At 45.7% G+C, this 16,040-nt stretch overlaps 1 protein-coding gene across 2 annotated transcripts in view; it reads left to right on the forward strand.

Moving 5' to 3' along the window:
- SORCS1 (sortilin related VPS10 domain containing receptor 1) overlaps positions 1-16,040 on the forward strand; it is a 477,697-nt gene that overhangs the window by 155,023 nt on the left and 306,634 nt on the right. For both annotated transcript variants that reach the window (XM_075935517.2, XM_075935516.2), the window contains exon 2: positions 4,728-4,795. In XM_075935517.2, the coding sequence (XP_075791632.2) occupies positions 4,728-4,795 (68 nt within the window). The remainder of the gene's footprint in view (positions 1-4,727; positions 4,796-16,040) is intronic.

The following is a 16,040-nucleotide window of genomic DNA, read 5'->3' on the forward strand; positions in this document are numbered from 1 at the left end:
TAATAAAGGGCCGTTGGATTGATGGCTTCTTAGAACGATCCTGAACTCCGCTTTTTGTCCTGTGACTAAGGGGGCGTTAACAGGTCACTTCACCATCAATGGTTCCATAACTACTTATGCTGTGTGATCTGTTTGATCTTATTCTGAGCTGCCGGGCACTTAGGGCAAGTCTGCCCTTAAACTACTGCATGGGCAGCACTGTGGCTTTGTAGTGAAAAATAGCAAATGCACCTCCTCCAGTCAACATGGCGGTGTCTGCACCGGTGGGGAGAGGGGGTGTTAAGGTCAGTATAACTACATTGATTCACACCTCAGGGGCTGTGTCTAGACTACACAGTCTTCTGGGAAAAGATACGCAAATTGTGTACCACAATTTATGTATCTTTTTCCACTTCTTTTTTCGGAAGACGCTTTTCCGACTTTTGGCCCGTCTACATGGGGCTGAATGTCTGTAAAAAACCCTTTTTCAGAATATCCCTTCTTCCTATAAAACAAGGTTTACAGGTGTCATGGCTCCTTCCCCACTCTGACATGATAAATACAGAAGTGGGGGCCAGCAACTGTACCCCAAAGCCTTATCTACCAGGCTTTGGTATAAAACTTCCCCCAAAATCTTAAAAACCTAGATTTTGGGAATAAGACTTCTGCTGCCACCACCCAAATATTAATAACGAGATCAGGGGAAAGATCATTTGGGAAATCTCACTCCTATTATAAAAATCAGGACACACAGTAACCAATGCCAGGTTAATAAAAAGAAAGAAGAAAACTTTTATTATTACAACAATATTCCTGTTGCAAGCATAAGGATCAGATGGAAAGGTAACAAAATATACTCATGGAGGAATTACACCATGGGCTGGAACTTAGTTAAAAAGAAAAGCCAAACATCTCTTAAGCAGTGCCAGATATCAGATCCCATACCCAACCCTTAAAACAATAAAGCCTAACGAAACTACCTAAACTTTACCCTACTTAGAGAAGTGAAGAATTGTTTCTTGGAGAGAGAGAGAGAGAGACATGCTTGTCCCTCCCTGTAGCTGCAGAGGACTCACCCCGAGAGAGAAAGGAGGGAAAAACCCAAATTCCTTTGTCCCAGTTTGAAAGTCCTACCTACATTCCTATTGGCCACTCCACCTTGCTAGATGTAGTTAACTCCTTAATCCCCAGGGTGCTGGCTAACCCTCATAATCATGACAACAGGGATGCCAAAAAAAAAAGTCTGCTCCTCTGAAAAAAATTTCGGAAGAGCAGATGCGTTCCTTGGACTGCCAGTGGGGTGGGAGGAGAGCAGAAGAGGCAGCTGGGCCTAGTGATTTAAAAGGGCCTGCAGTTCCCATCCTCTCACCGCTACCATGGCAGCAGCAGTGGCCAAAGCCTATGGCCCTTTAAATCACTGATGGAGGCATGGGTGGGGCTGTGCTGACTGGCTGGCTCTGGGAAGCTAGACCCAGACTCCTCCCTTTGCCTTGTTACCCCATCCCTTCGGCCTGAGTCTCCTCCTTTTATGGGGTCTGGAACTGGTCCCCTCCATTTTTCGCAGGAGTCTGGACAGTTCTACCAGCAGCCTCGAGGGTAGACCTGGCCTAGTGTTTTTCCCAGAGCTTTGGAGCTTTCCCAGGGCTTGCCTCTCTTGCTAGACAAAGTCAGTCTTTTAAAAGATATTACCTTACCCCCTTTATCCCTAATGAAAAATGCTTCTTCTCTGGCTGTGGGGATGAACTGCCTCTGTGTGTTGCCTGCATTTCCAGTTTCACTGGCTAGCGTAGAGAGGAGGGTGCGGAGAGGAACAAAGATGCCCCTTGCTACTGCGGGAAGAGATTAAATAATATCTCTTGGCAGGTGGTTTCATGCAGTCACTTCCCAGGTCCAAGGGGTTTGTCACTGCTCGTGCCCTTCATTCCCACTTCTGAAGGAAGGCAGCTGTGCAGCGCTCATGATTCAACATCATTTTGCAGGTTACTGCTGGCTCGAATCAGGAGAATGACCATACAGAAATGATCGCTTATTTTTTTGTTCTCTCACACACAGAGCCACACACCCCACCCCATATTCTTAGCGGGGGAATAATAGGCCCGTTTGCTGAATTCACTGAGGGACAGTGACAACGTAATTCTGTATCTGCCACACACAGCTGCCCTGCGGCCACTGGTAACCATTCCTGGGAGGGTTCAGATTGAAATTTAGCACGTACAGAGCCTTAATTGGCACACACCCTTAAGAATATGCAGCCTCTGTGGGAATGCCATCTGACATCCCACACATGCTAGCATTCTCTTTAAGACGTCTCATGTAACACGGTAGCCATGTTAGTCCGTAGATTTAAAAACAGCGAGCAGTCCTGTGACACCTTAGAGACTAACAAATATATATTATATAGAGAATCAATGAGGTTTTGTCGGTAAATCCCACTTCATCGGATGAAATACTTCTTTAAGATGTACTGTTACTAAAGCCAGGTCTACACTGGGGGAGAAAATCAATGCAAGATACGCAACTCCAGTTACATGACTTGTGTAGCTGGAGTCAACATACCTTGCCCCGATTTTCTGGTGTGGCCCCCACAACAGGAGGTTAATGGGAGAAACTTCTCAAACTCCTTGCGCCAGCGAGGAGTGCTGGTGTAAATGGGGGTGCCCTTAGCATTTGATTTTGTGGGTCTTCAGTAGGCCCGCTAAATCGAACTCCGGAGGATTGATCGCAGAGTATCCATCCTCCTGCAAGCTGAGATGTGGCCTAATATACAGAATAATCAACCTTCCTGCAGTTGGATTTGTCTCTTGTCCTTGATATCTTTCTATGGCTAGAGCCCTGCAAATCCTCAGATATCCATGGATATCCATATAGTCGGATATGGATGCAGATATCCACAGATCATTTTTGCAGACGAAGATGCAGATGCAAATGCCAATTTTATATCCATGCAGGCTTCTATATATGACACTGTCGCCTGTGAAAGAGCACAGAGAACTAGCTCCCTCGGAGATGCTGGAGTTCTCTCATTGGAGTCATTGCTCAATTACTTCACCCTCATTTATTATTGTTATTTAGAGAGTGTGACAATTTAAAGGTGGATCCTCCCCACTATGGTTACCAGCTCTCATGTCAATGGCCTGATTTTGCAAGCAAGCAGGCAAGCAGGGGGAAATAGCAGATGGGGTGAGGAGAGGAAAGGGTTACAAAGTCCACCTGGTTTCTCTGTTGAGGCCAGTATATGTATTAATGACCAATTCTGGATCAGAACGTGAGCTGCTCAGGGTGGGGGTAAGGCACTGGTCTGGGAATCAGGAGACCTGTGTTCTTCTTCTACCTTGCAACTGACTTGTTTGGTGACGTTCTTCAAGTCACTTCACCTCTTGGTGCCTCTGTTTTTCCTCCTGTTTTTTGACTGTTAGACTACACACAGTTTGGGACAGGGACCATCTCTTACTATGTGTTCTTGCACAAGAGGGCTTTTTCCTGAGCGGGAGCGTGAAAGTATTTGTGCAAGAAGCACTGATTTTGTACATTACAAAGTCAGTGCTCTTGTGCAAATTCAAGCGGCCAGTGTAGACAGCTGGCAAGTTTTTGCACAAAAGCAGCTGCTTTTGTGCAAAATCTTGCTAGTCTAGATGCATCCGAAGAGTGTATTGGATAAAATGTGATACCATATGTGATACCTTGCAGCTCTACCTGAGATCAGGGTTCTATTATGCTAGGTACTCTACAAACCCGTATGGAGGGAGTGGAATGAACCCAGACACAATTATTAGACAAAACATAAATTGACACACTTATTAGATAAATTATGCACTCATACCTCTTCATGGGGTGACTCTGGGTCTTGAGTTCTAAAAATATAACCATCTATTAGCTGAGCTATGCAAGATGTCTCTCAGTTGAGTCTCTATCTCACTTTTGTGAGCCCACCACTAGAGGGCAGCATAATGGTATTCACAGCTAATAACGGGAAGCTTATACGGGAAGCCCAGCGGTTAATCCTACCCCTCTTTCTATGCAAGAACAGTAGGACTAGTCATTTTAGTAAATCGTACTTGTGTCAGTAAGGGATAAAGGATCTGGCCCAGAAATCCTAAATTTAAAGCAAAACCTGGCATAGTTAATGGAATCCTAAGGCTCGTTTCACTCGCCTGCCAGACTTTATAATCCCTAAGGAAAATGTTGGAAGGGATCTTAAACCTCATGCTGTGTGGTTTAAGCCACACTCTACTTCTTACGGGTTAGAACAAGGCTTTTATTGGGGATGATGGTGGTGGGGATAACTCCACATTGACCTTCTGCAGGGTTCTTACATCTTCTTCTGCTACTGACCACCCTGGGGAACAGGATTCTGGCCCAGAAGGACTTTGGTTCCATTCCAGTCTGGTGATTCCATGCGTAAGAATCCCAATGGAAGGCAATCACACGATCTGTCACGTACTGTGGATCTTCTCCCGTACCCAGAAGCATTTTGTCTGATTCACCATCCCCTTCACCTGCTTTACCTCCTGGGGGAAGAACTTGCAGTATGATGTTACAGCTGCATCAAACAGGGAACGGTCTGCTTGGTTCAACATATGGCATCTGCGAACACTTCCCATGTCAGTCGAGGCAAATGCTTTAACAAGTCATTCAATTATGTTAAGCACCCATTAAAGGAATCCTAAACCCTCCCCTCGGGTCATTTCAGTTCTAGGAGATTGTAATTGTTTCAGACTAACCATGATTTTTTTTTCTTTTGCCTCCAGGTGATTCTAATTCTGACAAAGTTGTATGACTACAACCTCGGGAGCATCACGGAGAGCTCGCTTTGGAGGTACGTAGATAAATTGAGCTAATAATTACCATCGTACTTAAACAAGAACACGCCAGTACAGTTCTTTTATTGAATTTAATTGGATTTTTTACATGCTGGAAGGTTCATGGCTAAGCTCTCTCCTTTTCTTTCTTTAGTTCCTCTGTTCTCTCATTCTTGGGGATGAAGGGACTCGGGTCTGATCGTCTTATTCACTAGATAATGCATGTCATGTCACTATCATTTTAGGATTTTTTTTTAACACACAGTCCTATTCAGAATTAATTATCCCATGGAGTGAAACCCAACCGACCCCCCTCCCCATGTTTTGATCTGTCACACTTTAATTTCAGTTTTCAGTGACAAGATCTTCATGCTGCCTCAGTGTTCTTACAGAAGAATCTCAGAGTTCTTGGGAACGGAGGGTTGTTCATAACTCCGAAATATTTGTAACTCTGAATAAAACTCCAGTGGTTGGATCTTTCAAAAGTTTACAACTGAACATTGACTTAATACAGCTTTGAGACTTTACTATGCAGAAGAAAAAATGCTGCTTTTAAACATCTTAATTTCAATGAAACAAGCACAGAAACAGTTTCCTTACTTTGTCAAATCTTTCTTTAAACCATTTGTTTATTTTTTGGTAGTTTAGATTTAACGCAGTACTGCACTGTTGGTTTCTGCTGCTACCTGGTTGCATACGTCTGGTTCCAAACGAGGTGTGTGGTTGACTGGTTGATTCCTAACACTGCTGTTCGTAACTATGGGTATGTCTACACTACCCCGCTAGTTCGAACTAGCGGGGTAATGTAGGCATACCGCACTTGCAAATGAAGCCCGGGATTTGAATTTCCCGGGCTTCATTTGCATAAGTGGGGAGCCGCCATTTTTAAAACCCCGCTGGTTCGAACCCCGTGCAGCACGGCTACACGGGGATCGAACTAGGTAGTTCGGACTAGGATTCCTATTCCGAACTACCGGTACACCTCATGGAACAAGGTGGTACTTCGAAGTAGGAATAAGAGATCCTCCGGAAAAGGGATTTTTTCCGGAGGATCGGGCCGAATCGGGGCCAGTGTAGACGCTCTTTTCCGGCTTTTCTAAAAGCCGGAAAAAAGCGGCGGACATTTTTATTTAAATGCCGCGGGGGATATTTAAATCCCCCGCGGATTTCCCTATTACGATCTGAAAAATTAGCATGCCCCTTCCGGAAAAGGGGCCAATGTAGACGTAGCCTAAGGGTTTCCTGGATCACATTCATTGTTGTTAGCACTGGGTGACTGATCACCACTTTACATATCCTTGTTCCCTTCTCTTGTAGAGGGTTATGGATCAGCCAGGCACATTATGCGTGTTGAAATGGAATTGTGTGCCTACGCGTACTGATTGACAGGAAGTGTTATCTAGTTGTTAGAGCCGATGGCCGCCTAATTGCCAAGTCTTCTGGCTTCCCAGTTTTCTGGTTGTGTGACAGTAACTCTTGCTGAGGTCAACAGAATCTGCTTGTAAGCTGTGGGGGGATAGAAAAGCAGGGAGCCCCTAAATTGTTTTTCCAAGTTACTACTAGGGATGTAAAATCCATTTAATTGGTTAACCGGTTAAACGTAAAGTTTAATGGTTAACTGGTTAAGTAGAGGGGGCGCTCCAGCCCAGCTGCCTGCAATGCACGTTGGTCACCATGGACAAGGGCAGCTCCAGACACCCAGAGCAGCCCCTGTCCACAACGGGACCTGTGGGGCTGGAGCAGGAGATTAATATTTTTTAATTAATAAGGTAAGAGGTTATTTTTTAAAAGTAGTTTTGAATTAAAAAAACCCAGAATCATAAAACAATGTAAAAAAAATCCCAACTTTGTGTCTCAGGGCTGTGAACTGTTGCTTTTCGAGTGCTTTAGTAAAGTCAACCTAAACCCTGGTTGTGGATGCAGCTGGGTTGACAGAAGAATTCATTCTAGCTAACGAGCTTTCACCTCTCAAAGACATGGATTAATGTATAGATGGAAAATATAGGAAATGTCTATAATATGGCCCTACATCAGGGGTGGGCAATATTTTTTGCCTGGGGGCCACGTATAAAATGGTTGAAGTAGCCCCGGGCCACCCTGGAAAGGGGTGGGGACTAAACAGGAAGGAGTGGGGCCTAAATGGGAAGGGGCGGGACTATCCCCAGACCATGATTGGCCTGGGAGTGCAGGAGCCCCTTCCCCCCCCTTCCCACTAGACATTCATGAGCTGGAAGAGGCTTGGCACGTTCTGCCACCCCCAGGCCAATCATGGCCGGGAGGCGGGGGAGCACGGGAAGCCTCCTCCTGCCCTACGGATCTGGCCCGCAGAGGCCTTTTTGCCCACCCCTGCCCTACATGAGCAGGCCCACTGACGAGAGTGTAGGAGGAGAAAGGGGGCAACTGCTCCGGGGTCCAGCAATTCTAAAGAGTGTGGGGCTCCTAGCTGCCACCACTGCTACTATGTCACAGGTGGCACCTGGAACCTTGGGCCCTTTAAATCGCCGCCGGAGCCCTGCAGGTGGTGCTCCTGGCAGCTCTAACGGTTAAGGGTGGTGGTGTGGCATACTAGGGGTGGCACTCTTGGCCGGCGGTCCCAGCTCCGTCCCTTCCACCTGAAGCCCCACCCCTTCTGGGAGCAGAGAGTCACTTCACTCCAGCTAGCCCAGGGGCCGGGTGTGGCTGTCGGTTCCCCTGTACATGACAAAGCTGGGCCCTTGTAGCGGCTGTTGTGTAGACATATCCTTAGTGGATCAATAGACTGCTGGTTGCAAGTGAGATGCCGCCTCTGAAGTGAGCTAATGAGATTTCTTGCCAGCTGAAGGGGGCATTAATTACACCATGATCCTCTCCACAGACTTTTTTTCACCATTCTTGGGGCTTTATTATTTATTTTATTCATTCAAGAAAGAGAAAACAGGGAGAGGCAACGATTATCTCATGCCGAGCAATTATTTGAGGTTTCATTTTTCTTCCTCTCCCCGTTATCTGTTGGATCACAAAGAGGATTACACTGTGAGACTCAGGAGAAGATGGTGCTTTTTTACTACAGGAGCAAGATAAGCTTAGGTTTGAGATAAATAAAATGTCAGAATAACAGATATAGAGTCTGTTTAGGAGTGGGGAGGGGGAATAATAGTCTCTCTTTTCTTTTCCTATGTGATCAGCGTTCTGGTGAGCCATGAATTGAACCTTTCATTCAGGGCCCGAAGAGGAAGCTCAGCTAACTGCATCTGTCAGCCTCAGCCGTGCAGACATTTAGGCCTGTGTTTTACTTTATTCCCTTAAGTCATCCCACTGAACTCAGTCTGCCGACTTTTGATAAGAATTCCTAGTTTCTATGTAGTGACTTTCATCAGTAGATCTCAAAGGGCTTTACAAAAGAGCTCAGGTCCATTGTCCTCATTTTACAGGTCGGACAGAGAGGGAAAGTGACTTGCCTAAGGTCATCCAGGAAGTCAGTATCGCAGATAGGAATCGAATCCCCAACCCTAGTCAGTGCTTTGTGCACTGAGACATGCTGCTTTTATTTAAGCACATGAGTAAACATTTGCAAGATTAAGGCAAGCTGTCATACATATATGGCTGGCATCCAATTTTTCCCACTCAATTCTCCAAGAAAATACATTGGCTGCCTCAAATTATCTTCAACATAGTACCACCATCTTCATCTACCTTTACCCTGCAAAAAGCCCCTATAAGTCCTGCAAAATATTTTGGTCAGCTACGACTCCTGTTATGGAATTGTAACCACCACAAGGTGGATTTGAACCTGGGACTTTTGGAGCTAAGTATAGGAGCCTCTATCCTCTGAGCTAAAAGCCAGCTGCTTCATAGCCCATGCTGTAGAGGTATCTTGATGCTAGCTGTTGCTGTGGTCTAGTTACCACTTGGGCTGTGTCTAAACTACATGGCTCCATCGATGGAGCCATGTAGATGAGGGTTGTAGGCAAAGGGAAATGAAGCCGCGATTTAAATAATCATGGCTTCATTTAAATTTACATGGCTGCCGCGCTGAGCCGACAAACAGCTGATCAGCTGTTTGTCTGCTCAGCGCGCTAGTCTGGATGCTCCCGCGCCGACCTGAATGCCCTTTATCGACCTCCCCGTTATGCCTCATAGGATGAGGTTTACCGGGGAGGTCGATAAAGGGCTTTGATGTCTGCAGGGGAGCGTCCAGACTAGTGCACTGAGCCGACAAACAGCTGATCAGCTGTTTGTCGGCTCAGCGCGGCAGCCATTTAAATTTAAATGAAGCCGCGATTATTTAAATCACGGCTTCATTTCCCTTTGCCAAACAAACAAATCTACATGGTTCCGTCGACGGAGCCATGTAGTTTAGACGTACCCTAGCATTGCTTAGTAACCACATTAGGTGTGTGGGTTACAGAATCCTAGGGCTAAAAGAGAGCAACCTCAAGAGATCACAGTGTCCAGTCCTCTGCCCAGAGCAGGACCAATCCCAACTAAATCATCCCAGCCAGGGCTTTGTCAAGCCAGGACTTAAAAAAACTTCTAGGGATGGAGATTCCACCACCTCCCTAGGGAACCCATCCCAGTGCTTTGCCACCCTCCTAGGGAAATAGTTTTTCCTAATATCCCACCTAGATCTTTCCCCCCTGCAACTTGAGACCATTGCTCCTCATTCTGTTATCTGCCACCACTGAGAAGAGCCTTACTCCATCCTCTTTGGAGCCTCCCCTTCAGGTAGTCGAAGGCTGCTACCAAATCCCCCCTCACTCTTCTCTTCTGTTGACTTGGAATCATTAGGGTTACACCAGCATAAAATGGGTACAAATGAAATAGGACTCTTGAGTTTCTAAACAGGAAGGCACGTAAGCAGCATGGCCTAGTCAGTGCATTGAACTTGGAAACTCCTTCATTCCAATCCCCGCTCTGCCGCTTCCCTGCTGTGTAGCTTCAGGCAAGTCACTGAACTGCCTTAATGTCCACCTATGTAAAAGGGGGATATTAATCACCATGTTTCCTAGGAGTGTTTTCAGGGCTGGATGATGCATGTTTGCGATGGTCTGGAAATCCAAAGGGATCGCTACACAAGAAACAGAATGATTACAGTGGTTAAAGCAAGCTAGAGGGATTCCGAATGCCTGGACTCTGTTTCCAGCTTTGTCAAGAACTTCCTGTGTGATCCTGAGCAAGAGTCTCTTAACCTCTCTTGTCTTTACTGAGTTGTGAAACAGAAAAAAAAAATATTTACCTTCCTCACAGAGTGAGTCTCAGTGAATTCATGTTTGCAAAGGGCCTTGCCGTCTGTGGAGAAAAGGTAGTAGAAGTAGAAAGCAGCTTATAGCTCAGCTCATCTGGGATGCTGTGTTTGTAGAGCCATGTGCGTGTGTCTTTTCCCTCACCCCCGGCTCCATCACTCCTTCGCTCTTTCCTAGGTTTGCTTTTGTCTTTGTGAGTTGGCAGAGGAAGGGCCACTGCTTGCAATGAGCAACTTCATCTCCTTCCACACTTCCCCTTTTGGCTCCTATGATGTCGGATTATAAGTCACGTTAAATATCCTCTTCCCGTTTTTGACTGCATGCTTGCCACAATTGAGAGTTATGTTATAACAGAGCACTCTGAAGCGTTGAGATATATACTTGCCTCTTCAGAATGAAGCATCCTAGATACCCCATTATTCCATAAATCAATCTCTTGTATTTCTTACACTGGTTCAATGCACTTTTATTTTCCACCTGCTGAGCTGCATTAATAAGGTCATAACCTCTGGTTTAGTGACATTGCACAATCTGCGACGGCAGAGGATTAGGGTGTCTTAGCTGGAGAAAGCAGGAGAGACAAATCAATTCAGAAAAGTGACAGAGGGAGGCCTTTTAATGAATACATTCTAACGGGCAGCTTTGGGGGAAAGGGACTTGAAAGAGAAGTTTGAAATATTTTTATCATTAAATTCAGTACTGCAATTACGTTGTGCAACTAAGTTGGTTTCCTTGCCTCAGTCTCAGAGCTGGGGAAATGCTGCCACATTATCTCTTAGTGGTTTTCAACGTTTTTTTCATTTGCAGACTCCTACAAAATTTTAAATGGTGGTTCAGAGCCTTTTGGAAATCTTAGACATAATCTGTGGACCCACAGGATCTGCAGGCCATAGGTTGAAAACCACTGTCCTATGGGAATTCACTTAAATTTAAAAATGAACTTTGCTTGTCCCCCTATTTTGTGTTTCCCTCATGTGAACATCTGATCCCTTGACTGTCCCACATGTGAATGGTTGAGGGCACTGGGGTTTGAGTTCACATGTCCAGTTTTGCACAAGAAATCTCTGTATACAGAAGACATTGGTAAATGTCTAAACCAAGTCACGCCTCAAAGGTGACTTGATCACAAATTTGATCATTGTGGGATCCTACCTTAAGTGAGGCATGAATAAGGCCCCCGGGATTTTGTTTGCTGACTTCAGCGTGGGCTGAATGCCTTCCACCCATCTCAGGACTGGATGCTTTGCTTTCAGCACTCAAGTCCACTCGGGACTTCACAGTTGCTATTGAGTTTACATGGAAGGTGATCAGATACCAGGGTGATGGGCAGCGGTATAAAACCCTAGAATAGAAACCGACCATCAGTTTCTCCCGACCTTCATTGATATTAACAAGGGACTTCTTAGGGTACTTTGCATGTTACCACTGTGAGTTCCAGTGATGGCAGCAAAGTCTTATGGACACTGGTATATAACTATGCTTGGAAGGATTCCTTTTTTATTGATAAATGTCAGTAAATGTCAATTTCACTGCACACACACAAGAATGAAAATATATTTCCATCAACAGTAATTGAAATTTACACATAAGCAAAAGTAAGGGAAGTTTGTATGAGGATTTGATTGAAGATATCAGTTACTTTGTATAGTTTGACTTGTGATGTTGACAATTGGTGTTAGAAAGCTTTATGAATGTTTGAATCTCGACACTTACAGTGGTTAAATTATTACCGTCTGACCTCCAGTGTAATGAATCTTGCCAGTAGCCATCGGAATGATAACACAATAAAAGCTGAATTCTTCCAATCCTACCTATAATTTCCAGCAGATGTTTTCATAGGCTGCGATTCAGCAAAACGTGCTGAAGTCCCAATGACTTCAGCGTTTTGCTGAACAGGGGCCATGTGAATCCAAAAGCGCCCCAATCCCATGGTGGTGTGAAAAACCCCAGCCAGGCTCTATGACCCTGATTCTAACCACACGTACATTGAATCCAATGGATTTACAGCATGAAGTTGGCAAGAGGAAAATCAGGCCTGCCACCTTTGGGGTATGACTTGGTTTAGAATTTTATCGAGTGCCTTCTGCTGTGCCTGGTTTGCAGGGATAAAATATTCAGCATTAATGAAGCTGCAAATTTATTATGCACATTAAACGTGCGTTCTCTGTTGCATCCAGTCATGAAATGTGGTAGTGCAACCATGTGAATCCAAAGCACCCCAATCCCATGGTGGTGTGAAAAACCAACATGTAAATCATGATTATGACTATTAATGTTGACATATAATATCAATATACCGTAAACAACAGATGTACGATGTTCATGCTGCTTTGTAGATATTGTCAACATTTAAAAGGGGAGTTGACAGTTGTTGTTTTGCCCAATAAAAGGGCTAATAAAAGGAAGAATCTGGCTTCATGATACCCAGTGTATGCTGATGTCCTGTCCAAATACATACCGTGGAGTTGGATAGGCACATTCTCCAGGCCCTAGGGGGCAAAATGTGTCTTGGTATAACTTCACCAAAGTTAGTATTATTTTATACATAAGCACACGGTGGGTCAGATTCAGAGAAGGTGTGTAAGGTACATAATGGTTCTTGGGGAGTCTTCAGTCTCAGGCTTCTGTTTCCCCAGTCACCCGCTCTTGCGCCCTGCTTTCTGGGATTTTTCCAGGCTGGATACAGTTCCCTGCCTCCACTGTGTTATTTCCCAGTAAAAAAGGCCACCTACAGAAGCCTGTGTCTGCACTTCACTTAGTGTCCAAAGCCTATAAACAGTTGCAAAGGCCCATGGTTCTAAGTTACCCCACAGAATTCTTTCTAAGCCCTGGTCTACAATAGGGCTTTATTTCAAAATAACCCCCCTTCGGTCAAATAATAAGTGGAGCTTCCACACTACCAAGCCCGTTATTTTGAAATAACAGGATGCTTACGTTGAAATCTGTACTCCTGCTTTTCTCGAGGAACAATGCTTCTTTCAAAACAGTTATTTAGAAATAGTGGCAGTGTGGATGCTATTTTGAAATAACTACTCCCCAGAGTCACTCAAACTAATTACTCCCCAGTGTTTCTTGGGGCGCTAAGTCCAAGGTAGCGCATCTACATTAACGGAGCCTGCCTCGGACTAATTTTGAGGCTTCCCCGTAGTGGGGACACACTGTTTCGATTTTATTTATTCGATTTTATTTTATTTATTAAGTCGAATGTAGTTATTTTGAAATGGTTTCCTAATGTAGACATGCCCTAAGGAAGCACTTTTCTTTTCAATCCACTAGCACTACAGAGAAAACATATTTTAAAAAACCAACAAAAGAACCTACACACATGCTAAGATGCTTACCGGAGATCACTCTTTATTTCCAATAAGAGTTCTGGCCAGTGAACAATTCTTCAAACAGCACCCAGGGACTTCCCTGTGGCTACAAATTCATGTCTCCTTTTGCTCAGATCTAGAACCCCCACAGATCTGTGAGTTACTCCTTTATGCAATTTGCCCCTTTTACTCCAGGGCCTTGGTAATTTCTAGACTAAGGTCCTCACCCCAAGGCAAAGCTTCAAAAGATATGTAGTCCAAAGATACGCATAGGCATTCACCTCCTCCCAAGTACTTCCCAAGAAACCTGACCAAATAACTGTTCATTTCTGTCTTCCCCCCTTGTTATAAAGAGTCCTTTGAAGCTAGTAACAATTCCCAAGGTTTACTTTCGTCATGTTTCCTAGACAAGTTACATAACATTTCAAAATAACACACACCTATTTACATTTTCAATACAACGAGCTCTTGAGTCTTAAACTTCATTCAACGAGGGTTTTTTTTCAGTAAGGTTTGTCCAGTGTACTGCAATAAATTCACAAACCTGTCATGTACACTTTATGTGAGACTGCCTATGTTTGGGCAACTTTTCTAGTCCCCTCCCCATCTGGGGTGAGTAGAAGGGCCCCTGAAAAGGTCTGCTCACTCACAGCAGCTGCCTTCAAAATGCACATCTGTCCACCCCAAGCACAAAATGACCATCACCCGACTACCTCCCCTGGTCAGATTTGTGACTAAAGACTTCCCAAGATCACTGCTCCTGTCTTTCCCGCCACTCAGCCATCGCCGCAGGACTTTGGGCGGGTGTGAATCCTTCAGCAGAGGCCTGTGTATGAAATCGTTTAACGCGGGGAAATTGGTGCACAGGTGGGGACCACACAAAACTTGACAAGAGGAAAAAACTCTGACCCAGTGGCAAGGAGATCCCCGACAACCAGGGTCTCCTTTCTGCTGCAACTCTCATCTGCCTTCACACCCACAGAGTGCTAGACAGTCCCCTATATGCACCTGATCCACCGTGGGGATCTTTTGAAGTTTGGACCAGAGTTAGGGTACGTCTAGACTACCGCGTTTTGTCGACGGAAGTTTTGTCGACAAAACTTCCGTCGACAAAGAGCGTCCAGACACATTGAGTTCTGTCGACAAAGCAAGCTGCTTTGTCGACAGAACTCCGTAGTCTGGACGCAACGTTACAGGCAATAACACCTTCTGTCGACAGAGTTCTGTTGACAGAAGGTGTTATGCCTCGTAAAATGAGGTATACCAGCGTTGACAAAACTGCTGAGTTCTGTCGATGTTATGTCGACAGAACTCAGCGGTAGTGTAGACGCTGGTATAGTTTTGTCGACAAAAGTCCACTTTTGTCGACAAAACTAGGTAGTCTAGACACACCCTTAGTCAGGAGTCTCGCTTCAGACCCTTGCCAAAGGGGGTCCCTACCGGGAGTATAAAAGCTCTGGATGATTTAGTTCTGGGGGTCTTTAGCTCACACAAGCCTCTTCACTACAGTAAGGTTGTGTTGTCATCCCTACCCTTCTCTATGGACACCACAGCTGGGTAACCTACAAACGACATCTCTAGGGCTGGTATGGTTCCAGCAGCGATGCCTCAGCAGAATTCTCTAGATCAGCCGAGAAGTCCAATGCACTGACATCTGTGTTCTCTCTGCAGCTAGCGTAGAAATCCAGGTTATGAAACACCAACTCTGCTGGGCTGGCTGTTGTGTATGTATGCCTGACACTTGCCTCCCGGGGCAAGTACTCGTCTCTCAGTTAAGTCAGGGAAGAAAGGCTCACAGAGGGCAGTTTTTCCAAGTGGTAAAAAAGATTTTTATAGATCATACAGGAAAAAAATGATGGACCACCAAACTTTTTAATGGACACATTCTTACCTAGTATAGAAATGGCTCACAAGGACAAAAGTGAACAATATTCAGGGTTTCTCTTCATGCATCACAACACCTCTAAGCTGATGACAGTGACGGCACCTGTCAAATCCCAGCCCAGCTGGCAAACCGAGCCGGGCAGAAGGCAGGTGGCTGGGAGAAGAGGGGAGCCCACAATACAGGCAGCTGGACTCACCGCACATTGACCAGGCATGTGGACATAATCCTATCCCTGTTACAACCCCCATCTCCCAGGCCAAACCATCCCGCCTCCGGGTCCTCCTCCCACCCTGGGATGGGACATGTGGGAGCCGGTCGCCTGGCTGGGACCGGAGGCTGTCACCTGTAGGTGAGCCAGTAGGGAGCCTGTGGGAGGAAGCACCCTCCCCCCCACGCCTCTTCCCTCCAGCCACAGAGAGCCCAGCGGGCGTGGCGGGGTGGTGCTGCACACAGGCCCACCACACGTTGCTCCTGTGCCGATGCTAGTGATGCTGAAGAGTTCAAAGCCAGGGGTGGAGAAGAGCAGCACCCACCCACCAGCAGCGGCTTGGGGGGAGCTCCCGCTGGGAGAATTCTGCCCCTGTCCTGGGAACTGTAAACTCCTGGAGCCGCCCCGTGACATGGTGCTCACCCTGGGGCCAAAGGGGAGGAACTCCTCAGCTGCACTGCAAATCTCTGTGGTTTTTTAACTGATGTTTTTATGGACTTTACGGACAGATCCAATTTTAGGTCTTTTTTACGGCCTCTCCGTGAATTTTCGGACAGTGGGGGGCAGTGGGAGCACTTTAAAGACACATTGAAACTATGCCTTGAAAAGGGAGGCAACAACCCCACAAACTGG

This window comes from Pelodiscus sinensis, chromosome 8 (genome assembly GCF_052426305.1).
Source record: "Pelodiscus sinensis isolate ZL-2025 chromosome 8, ASM5242630v1, whole genome shotgun sequence".
NCBI lineage: Eukaryota > Metazoa > Chordata > Testudines > Trionychidae > Pelodiscus > Pelodiscus sinensis.